At 51.7% G+C, this 10,748-nt stretch overlaps 1 protein-coding gene and 1 pseudogene across 1 annotated transcript; both read left to right on the forward strand.

Annotated features, from left to right (window-relative positions):
• The first annotated feature begins 5,063 nt into the window (after positions 1-5,063).
• On the forward strand, positions 5,064-5,518 carry LOC123053789 (probable folate-biopterin transporter 3). The gene has a single exon (XM_044477339.1). It carries the CDS (start codon positions 5,170-5,172, stop codon positions 5,479-5,481), a length of 312 nt encoding a protein of 103 aa, XP_044333274.1. The 5' UTR covers positions 5,064-5,169; the 3' UTR covers positions 5,482-5,518.
• Positions 5,519-5,527: 9 nt separating this feature from the next.
• On the forward strand, positions 5,528-7,523 carry LOC123055837 (probable folate-biopterin transporter 2; annotated as a pseudogene).
• Positions 7,524-10,748: the final 3,225 nt, after the last annotated feature.

The raw sequence follows: 10,748 nt of genomic DNA on the forward strand, positions 1-10,748 counted from the left end.
TTTCTTACGGTCCTCTTTGTGCCATCGCATCAACTTGGCATGCTCTTTGTTTCTGAACAGACGTTTCAACCGTGGTAGTATAGGAGCATACCACATCACCTTGGCAGGAACCCTCTTCCCGGGGCGCTCGCTGTTAACATCACCAGGGTCATCTCGTCTGATCTTATACCGCAATGCACCACATACCATGCATGCGTTCAAATCCTTGTACGCACCACGGTAGAGGATGCAGTCATTAGGGCATGCATGTACCTTCTGCACCTCCAATCCTAGAGGGCATACAACCTTCTTTGTTGCGTACGTACTATCAGGCAATTCGTTATCCTTTGGAAGAAGCTTCTTCAATATTTTCAGTAGCTTCTCAAATCCTTTGGCTGGCACGCCATTCTCTGTCTTCACTGCAGCAATTTCAGTACGTTACCGAGCTTTGTGTTGCCATCTTCGCAATTGGGGTACAACCATTTTTTGTGATCCTCTAACATGCGATCGAACTTCAGCTTCTCCTTTTCACTTTCGCACTGTCTCTTTGCATCAACAATGACCCGGCGGAGATCATCATCGGGCACATCGTCTGGTTCCTCTTGATCTTCAGCTTCCCCTGTTGCAGCATCACCGTATTCAAGGGGCACATAGTTGTCATCATCCTCTTCTTCTTCGCTGTCTTCCATCATAACCTCTATTTCTCCATACTTTGTCCAAACATTATAGTGTGGCATGAAACCCTTATAAAGCAGGTGGGTGTGAAGGGTTTTCATGTCAGAGTAAGACCTCGTATTCCCACAGCTAGGGCATGGACAACACATAAAACCATTCTACTTGTTTGCCTCAGCCACAGCGAGAAAATTATGCAGGCCCTCAATGTACTCGGAGGTGCGTCTGTCACCGTACATCCATTGTCGGTTCATCTGCGTGCATTATATATAATTAAGTGTGTCAAAAACTATTACAGAACATCATGAATAGATAAGTGACCAAATTAATAGAAGTTCATTATCACATTAAAACCAAAGTACATACATAGTTCTCATTGAACAACATATAGCTCTCCAGAGCATCTAATTAAACCATACATTGAAACTATGTAAAACATTTCAATGCAACAACAAATGCGATCATAATCGCAACCAAGGTAACAATTGATCCAACGGCATAATGATACCAGGCCTCAGTATGAGTGTCATATTTTCTAATCTTTCTAATCTTCAAGCGCATTGCAACCATCTTGATCTTGTGATCATCGACGACATCCGCAACATGCAACTCCAATATCATCTTCTTCTCCTCAATTTTTTTTAATTTTTTCTTCAAGTAATTGTTTTGTTTTTCAACTAAATTTGACCTCTCGACAATAGGGTCAGTTGGAATTTCCGGTTCACATACCTCCTAGATAAAAAAATCTATGTCACGTTGGTCGGCATAATTTTCATAAACAATAAATGAACCAAATAGTTATAAAAGATAATATATACCACATCCGAATCATAGACAGTACGAGGGCCGACGGAGGCGGATACCAAAACCATCGCACTATATAATAACAAACAATAATAAAAGTAAGAAAATTACACAAGTATCTATCTAAATCATACACATAAGAACTTTTTTTCTTTTAGAAAGAAGATAAGATCAAGAGGTTCACCACGGTGGTGCCGGTGACGAGATCGGCACGGGCGATCGACGGTGGTGAGGACGGGGACGGGACAGGACAGACCACCTAACCTAGACAAATCTCGAGGAAAATGGAGTTTGGACAAGGAGCTTTGAGAGGAGAAAGCTTAAGTGTGGCTCGGGCATTTCGTCGAACACCTCATGTGCATAGGAGGTGAGCTAGAGCACCACAAAGCTCTCCCCTCGCCGGCCAGAAAAATAGAGCAGTGAAGTGCTCTGCTCGCTGGCGAGGGGGTATATATAGGCATCTCATTGGTCCCATTCGTGGCTGGAACCGGGACTAAAGGCCCTTTGGTCCCGGTTCCAGCCACGAACCGGGACCAATTGTTGTGGGCCAGGAGCGAGGCCCATTGGTCCCGGTTCGTGTCTGGAACCGGGACCAAAGGGGCCAGACGAACCGGGACCAATGCCCCACGAGGCGCGGCCGGCCCCTTGGACTCACGAACCGGGACCTATGCCCCCATGGGTCCCGGTTCGTGACTGAACCAGGACTAATGGGCTGGCCAGGCCTGGACCAAAGCCTTGTTTTCTATTAGTAAGGACAGTTCTTCCAACTCCAATGCAGGTAATCTATTGAGCCAAGCATACCTGGGAACCGGCGAGCTTTGTTTATCTTCAAAAGCCTTGCGGTGTCTTCAGCATTGGGAGCTCTCAAATATTCCGGATCAAACGCTTGTACATTTCCAACTGCGAAGTGCTTGACACACATGATGGCTTGACTCTCACCCATGGACAAATGATCATCAACTAGGTCCGTCGGAATACCGTATGCTAACATACTCAAAGCGGCTGTCACCATTTGAAAGGTGATATGTCCGAGTTTTCCGGCGGCATTCCTCCTTTACTGAAAAAACCGATCATGACTCGTCAGTTTCTCCGCAATGTGTTTGAACAACTCGATGCTCATCCTAAAACAATGCCGAAAGTAGGACTCGTGATATATGAGATCCTTCACAAAATAGTACCTCATCAATCTATTGTGGGCATTGATCATGTCCCTCCATAATTTTTGACGACTGATAACCGAACCACCATGATTCGGAGATTCTCTACGAGTCGAAGTCAAACGAAACACCGACGCCGACCGACCTCAGGTAAACTCATCGAAAACTTCACCTCGTGCTCAGCCACTGCAGTACTGCTAGCCAGTCAGCTCATCAAGAAAATATACGACGCATCTTGTGCTCGTCAGACAATCGCCCTGTCGTCGCAGCTCGCATTCCTGCTGCGCGGTTTCCGGTGGCTTCGCCGCAGATCCCCAAGAAGCCTCAGAAGAAATTGTTCCTCGCGGGCTGCTATCTATGATGGATCCCGACGCCAAGGAGGGCGGGCCACTACAAGAAGCTGGCCGCAACGGCAGCGCCGAATGCGGCGTCGCCTCCCCCTTCCGTTGGCTGCGGCGGCTCTCCCGCGAGCTGCACTGGAGCTTTGTGCTTTGTTATCTCTGCCCAGGGTAGGAGATGAACTCACGCACACAAGATAGAAGAAGAGCACACAGGAGTTTTGGCACCGCACAACTTGTGCCTTTTCTGACTCTCTTTCTCTTGATTAACCAAAGTGATTACGGGGTATTTAAAAAAGAAGCAAACGCACAGGCCAAGTCACACACCGGCCTGATCATAAACTCACGCTCCACACACACACGTACTCCACTAAACAAGTGCATGCACATCCAGCCACTCTGATGGATCAACTCAACGTCTTTGCCTCAACTAACTCAGCTCACTTTGAGCTAGTCTCTTGGCACGGCAACGTATAGATCCATCTCGCTCTCGGCTGTATGCATGTACCGATCAAATCTACCTAGTACTTATGCATGTACTCACAACTCCTGGCTTCACTTGACCGATGACCAGCTCGCACCATTGCCGATCCATCAGTCCACTTTACCATGATGCCATGCATCGCTGTACTAGACTTAGACTAAACAGACCCAAACAGAAATAAACTAGATGAACTACTAAACAACAATGGTTAACACCAACAATCACCCCCTTAACCTTGTTGTGCTTTAGTGAGAACTCCATGGAGACCTTCAGTACAGCCCCGGGTTGTTGTCGGCGGTCGCGTCGGCGAGAAGCGCCCGCTCCTTCTTCGGCTCGGTGCAGTCCCTCGAGTAATGCCCATACTCTTGGAAAGTGTAGCAGCGGACCTTCCGTATGTCGAAGTTTCTCTTCTTCTTGCTGGCGCCGCTGCGGTAGCGAGCAAGCCACTCCTCCTCCGTGAGGAGCAGGCGACTCCCACCACCCTGGTCGTAGTTGTTGGCGCCCTCGTCCAAGTCGCTCCGGTCCTCCGCCGTTTTGAGCCTTCCCACAAGCTCTTCCATGGACATGGTTTTAAGATCAAGAAGCTGCTCAATGGCAATAGCTACCTGGGTATACTTGGACGGCATGATGCGGAGAAGCTTCTTCACGACCTTCACCTCGTCGAGGTTCTCGCCGAGCGTGCGCAGCTTGTTGGCGATCCCGTTCATGCGCATGGCGAGCTCATCGAGGGTCTCGCCGCTCCTCATGCGGACGGCATCAAACTCCTTGAGGAGAGTCTGCGCCTTGGCCTCACGGACGCGGGCATCGCCGACCCGCATGATCTTGATGGCATCCCATGCCTCCTTTGCCGTCGCCTTCACGGCAAGCGTGGAGTGCATCTCCTCCGGCACGGCTCGCAGAATTGCCGCAAGCGCCGCCCTGTCCTGGCTGAAGCTCCCGCCTCCCTCGATGGCGTCCCACACGCGTTGGGCCTCCATGTTCACCTTCATGATCAGCGACCACTCGAAGTAGTTCGTCGCCGTCAGCGGCGGGTAGACGACGGTGCTGCTGGCCTAGTGGACGACCTCCTGCTGCACCACCACCTCACGGCAGCCACGCCGTGTCGGGCTCCGGCCTCGGCGCACCACCGGCGAGGCTGAGACACGGCGGCGACCCGGCGACGGAGTGCGCGAACCTTCAGTCACCATGGCTCTGAATATCAAGTGTTGTCTCTGCCCAGGGTAGGAGATGAACTCACGCACACAAGATAGAAGAAGAGCACACAGGAGTTTTGGCACCGCACAACTTGTGCCTTTTCTGACTCTCTTTCTCTTGATTAACCAAAGTGATTACAGGGTATTTAAAAAAGAAGCAAACGCAGAGGCCAAGTTACACACCGGCCTGATCCTAAACTCACGCTCCACACACACGTACTCCACTAAACAAGTGCATGCACATCCAGTCACTCTGATGGATCAACTCAACGTCTTTGCCTCAACTAACTCAGCTCACTTTGAGCTAGTCTCTTGGCACGGCAACGTATAGATCCATCTCGCTCTCGGCTGCATGCATGTACCGATCAAATCTACCTAGTACTTATGCATGTACTCACAACTCCTGGCTTCACTTGACCGATGACCAGCTCGCACCATTACCGATCCATCAGTCCACTTTACCATGATGCCATGCATTGCTGTACTAGACTTAGACTAAACAGACCCAAACAGAAATAAACTAGATGAACTACTAAACAACAATGGTTAACACCAACATGCTCGCCGTCTTCGCCGTCTACGGGGCCTGCCAGGGCGTGGGCAGCGCCATCGGGGTGGTTGCCGCCTCGTACTACAGCAAGGACGTGCTGCGCCTGCAGCCGTCCGCGGCGCAGCTCTACCAGGGCATCGTGGACTCGCCGTGGGTCGTCAAGCCCATCTGGGGCCTGCTCGCCGACGTCGTGCCCGTCGCCGGGTACCGCCGCCGCCCCTACTTCCTTCTCGCTGGTGAAAATATTTGGGGACTTCTTCTTGATTCCACCACACTGAACATCATTTCACGGTTGGTATCCTGATGCTCTGTGCTCTGAGGTTAATGCAGGCGTGATTGGCGCAACATCTATGCTTATGGTTTCCGTGCAAAGCAATCTGGGGCTCATACCGGCGGTCCTAGCCTTGACGGCGCAGAGCGCAGGCGCGGCGATAGCCGACGTGACGCTGGACGCCCTGGTTGCGCAGAACAGCATAACACACCCGTCACTCGCCGCCGACATGCAAAGCCTGTGTGGGTTTTGCTCCTCATTTGGGTCATTGATCGGGTTCTCCATGAGCGGCCTTCTTGTCCACTCCATGGGCGCCCAGGTCCGTTGAGTCTCCTGTTAAGCTATCAATTCTTTCCCTCACATGCCGCGACATGTGAATTCGATGTTCTGGGCGAATGATATGCCTTGTGCTTGCTGTTTGAAGGTGGCTATTGGCTTGTTGAGCATCCCCTCGGCACTGGTGTTCTCAGCTGGGATTCTCCTGAAGGAGAGCAGAGTGACAGACTTCGATTACAAGCAGGTCAGACGGCACACTCCCCTTTTTTTTGTCGGGTTGAATTACTGAATGCAGTCTTTGCACACTGATGCCATTTAAAGCCTTTGCTGAATCAGGTTCATAAGAAGTTCTACAAAGCAATTCAGTCAATGGGGACAACACTCAAGTGCCCTGAAGTCTGGCGGCCGTGTTTGTACATATTTGTTTCCCTCAATCTAAGCCTGAACATCCAAGGAGGAATGTTCTACTGGTACACAGATCAACTAACTGGACCAGGGTTTTCTGAGGTGTGCACATGCCTAGATATCATCATCACAGACTAGGAGTCTGAAAAAATATACATGCCGTTAATGGTTAAATCTGCATAGGGAGCTGGTATTTCAGTTAGAAGCCAATCTGGTTATCTGGCCAGAACTCTCTGGCTGGAAGACAGCTAGATGCATGCCACTTTGATGCAACATAATTTATTTATGTATATATGTAGCTTCCATAACCATAAGTAGATGAACATGGTTTTGTGTACTGTCTTAATATAGCTAAAGCAATCTACATTCAAATCCGACTAATATGCTTCTGAAGATGGCCTGCCAGTCTGCTCAAATGTTCCAAAATAGCAGTCTCAGTCAGATCTTAACCCTTTATCGTGTGATATATAGTACAAATTTGCATGGTGTGCTATAGGTTACATTGACATTTATGATACTCATTTGTTGCCGAAGAAACTTACGGAACATTTGCATTGTGACAGGAATTTATCGGTGTGATCTATGCGGTCGGTGCAGTGGGTTCACTACTCGGGGTTGTCCTATACCAAAGTGCTCTAAAGGACTATGATTTCCGCAGCATGCTTTTATGGGGTCAGGTGCTGTCAAGCCTGACAGGGATGCTTGATCTAGCGCTGGTGACCCGACTAAACACGAAGGTCGGCATGCCGGACTACGTTTTCGCGGTGATCGACTGCGGCGTTTCTGTGGATGCCGGTTCTAGTACTTTGCTCCAAGCTTTGTCCTCCGGGCATCGAAGGAACCTTCTATGCGCTGCTCATGTCTATACAAAATGTGGGGGCGCTTATGTCTGCGTGGTGGGGTGGCCTACTGCTGCACACGCTGAATGTGACTCGATCGGAGTTCAGTAACCTTTGGGCAGTTGTGTTGATCAGAAACGTCTCAAGGCTGCTTCCGCTGACGCTACTGTTTCTTGTTCCTCAAAGCGACCAGAACTCGACGCTCCTTCCTGCGGAGATGCTCCACGATGACGAGTCTACAGAAGCTGTCAAGGATGGATCGGGCAGTGCCCAGTTTTCCGTCCTTGTTACAGATGATTCAAGTTGTCATCCTTGCATTGAGGATGTTCAAGATGAGAGAATCAAAGTGACTGATGATGTAGAGCTGATCCCACTGATGAACAAGAACAGAACAGTTGGGTGATCATCTCATTCATAAGAGGGTTGATTCATGATCCATTTACGCACGACCTTCTGATTATACGCTTCGGCAGCTGTTGCTAGGAACGCACACAATTTCTTACCGCATGTTTATCTGTATTTTGCATAGGTAAAAGCAGCTGAGTAGCAAGTGAAGCATACGTTTTCTTCTTTCTTTTCTTAATGTAAAACAAGATAGAATAATACAAATATCAGTCCACTCAGCCATTGTATTGAGCAGTTCTCATTTCCTGTTCTCAGTTGAGTTGAAGCAGTGATTTCATTTCCTTCTGTATCAGAGAATCGTCCCTGGTTAGCATAGTCTTTTCTTTTTTTTAGAAATGGAGGAGGACCCCCGGCCTCTGCATCTGGACGATGCATGCAGCCACTTTATTAATTATTCACACAAAACCTTACAAAGTCATACAACAGTAAGACTGAAGCCATCGTCTAGGCAACAAAAGTGTCGCTACTCCTATCCAAGTGATGAAGGGATGCTGATAGTCTGGGCCTAGTACCAAACAGACCTCGCAGCCAAACCTAACATCTAAGACCTGAGGTCCCATCCAGGACGCCTGCAGGGTATGGGTCACCTACCAGTCCGGCGCACTCCTCAACCAGGACGCATGCCGGGTCTGAGGCCGCCGCAGCCACCTGCCACCAATCCATCTTCAGAGCTGTACTGCTGCATCTACCTTGCCCGGTCTAGCTGCCGTCGATGCCACCACGACGCCAGACCGCGTCACCCTCCTGCGCGAGTCCATCTCCGCGCATCGGACGCAGAGTCACCACAGCGCCATGCCGCCGAGACCCGCCGCCATCAATGAGTGAGATGCCGCACCGCTCCACCAAAGAATCCGTCCTCTGGTCCTGCATCCAGCCGCTGCTCAAAAAAATGATGCCCCCATGAGGGAAAACGGCGCCCCAAAAGCACCGCCATCGTCTGATCCGGAAACTCCGGATCAAGGTTTTCACCCAGAGCAGCGCAAGCAAGTCGACAGAAGCTGCAGAGGCGATGTCTTCAACAAGATAACGACGCGAAAAGCGCCGTCATCGCCCGCCATGACCCGAGTCATAGCATGGTTTTCACCGGCAGCCCCGTCTCCCCACTGTACGCCGAGACTGGATGCGAGAATCCACAACCATCTAGCCAACCACCTCCGGCGAAGAAGATGGCCACCACCTCCACGCCGAGGGCCAGAGCCCCTGACGTCCTCGTGTCGCATGCCTAGTCCAGAGGCCGCTTGCCGCGCCGGAACAAAGGATGCGCACGACGGCTCGAGGAACCACCATCAAGATCCGAATGGGATCCAGATCGGACACCCTAGCCGCCGACGTGATCTCTTCGTCGCCGCCACCAGCACGACAACCCTGGTCGCCACCGGCCTGCGCCATCGCCCTTGGATCGGCCGGAGTGGGTCGCCGCCACCCAGATCCGATCACCGGCCGAGGAAGATTGCCGCCGCCGCCGCTGTGGCCCGCAGGCTTAGCCTGCGATGCCCTCGGCGGCGGCGGCGGGAGGAGAGGGAGGCCCGGCGGAGAGGCCCCGGTGCGGCGCGGCGCCGCCGCACGGGGGGAGGAGGTCAAGGGGGGAGGAGAATGAAACCTGTGACTTCCACCAAGGTTATGGTTGAGATGTTTGCATTTTGAGAAGACTGTTCTTTGTGGGTTTGAAGTGCTAGTATCTTAGTGCACGTGGTGCTCTGCATATTGTAGACACCCCACTCCCAGTGCCTCATGTGTAAGTGTGTATCACAGGCACGAGCTAGAATTTGGTGGTGTGCTTGCAAGAAACCAAACTCTCGTCGGTTACGCCAGCTCTGGTATCCGAGACTCTTGGCAGCACCTTCGATGGGTTCTTCTTCCTCCCGGCAATCGACACCCGGGGAGGCATCATCCTCGCATGGCAAAGCTGCCAGATCTCCCTATCTAATCCCATGATTGGCGATCATCATGTCTCCGCGGTTGTGAGCCCCACCACGGGCGGACCTCACTGGTGGCTCACCGGCGTCTACGGCCCTCAGGGCGATGACGCAAAGCTTGCTTTCCTAAATGAGCTCCAAGACCTCCGATCCAGCGTCTCGGGCCCCTGGCTTCTAGGAGGCGATTTTAACATGATCACCTCGTTGGCCGACAAGAATAATGATCGCGTTTCTCGTCACACGATGAACCGTTTTCGCCGCTTCATCTCCGATCATGGCCTTTACGACATTTACATGCATGGCCGGTGCTATACTTGGTCCAACGAGCAAGCGAACCCCACCCTTGTTCGGAACGACCGCGTCCTCTGCACCCCCTCCTAGGAGACGTCACACCCTGAGTGCCTCTTGCGATGCCTTTCTTCTGTGGCTTCTGATCACTGTCCGTTGCTCATCGATTGCGCCGCCCACTCTCCTGGAGGCCGACGTTTCCACTTCCAAAAGTACTGGCCGAGTCTTGATGGTTTTCAACATACGGTGGCGAAGGCCTGGAATTCTGTGGCTCCTGATCCGGACGCCTTTCGGCGCTTCTTTGCGCGCCTGAAAGCCACAGCCAAGGGTCTCCAGCGGTGGAGTGCGTGAGTTACCAACAGCATCAGCACCCAACTCGGCGTCGCCCGCGAGCTCATTGCGTGATTTGACGCTGCCCAAGACATGAGACCCCTTTCCACTGCCGAAGCGTGGCTCCGACGAGAGCTTAAACAAAAGTATCTAGGCCTCACGTCCCTCCAGCACTCCATTACACGCCGGCGCCTCCGTCTTCGGTGGCTCAAGGAGGGCGAGGCCTCCTCGGCCTTCTCTAAGATTCATGCTTCTCACCGGGCGCAGAAGAACAAGATCATTGACCTCACCGTCAGTGGCCAGCGAGTTTCTCGAGAGGCCGACCTTGCCCGTGCTGCGTTCAATCACTTCACCACCATCCTTGGGTCCCAAGATGGGCGCGCTATCACGATGGATCTCCAGGCCATTGAGCACCGATCCTTTGACCTTTCTGAGCTTGAAGTTCCATTCACCTCAGACGAGATTTGGGATGCTATCAAAAAGCTCCCTTCCGGCAAGGCACCAGGCCCGGATGGGTTCACCGCCGATTTCCTTCGATCATGCTGGGACGTCATCAAGAACGACCTCTGTGCTGTGCTTCGACAAGTTATACGCTCTCAACGGGCAAGCTTTCCAGAGGCTCAACGAGGCCCTGGTCACTCTAATCCCCAAGAGGCCGGACGCCGCCACCTTGTTCGATTACCGCCCCATCAGCCTCATTCACATCGTCGCTAAACTCTTCGCCAAGGTTCTCTCCTTGCGGTTGGCGCCTAGACTCGGCGAGTTGGTCTCCTCCAATCAAAGTGCCTTCATTGTGGGCAGGAGCGTACACGACAACTTCATTCTTGTCCAACAAACGACA

The sequence above is a fragment of the Triticum aestivum genome, chromosome 2D (assembly GCF_018294505.1).
Source record: "Triticum aestivum cultivar Chinese Spring chromosome 2D, IWGSC CS RefSeq v2.1, whole genome shotgun sequence".
NCBI classification, from domain to species: Eukaryota; Viridiplantae; Streptophyta; class Magnoliopsida; order Poales; family Poaceae; genus Triticum; species Triticum aestivum.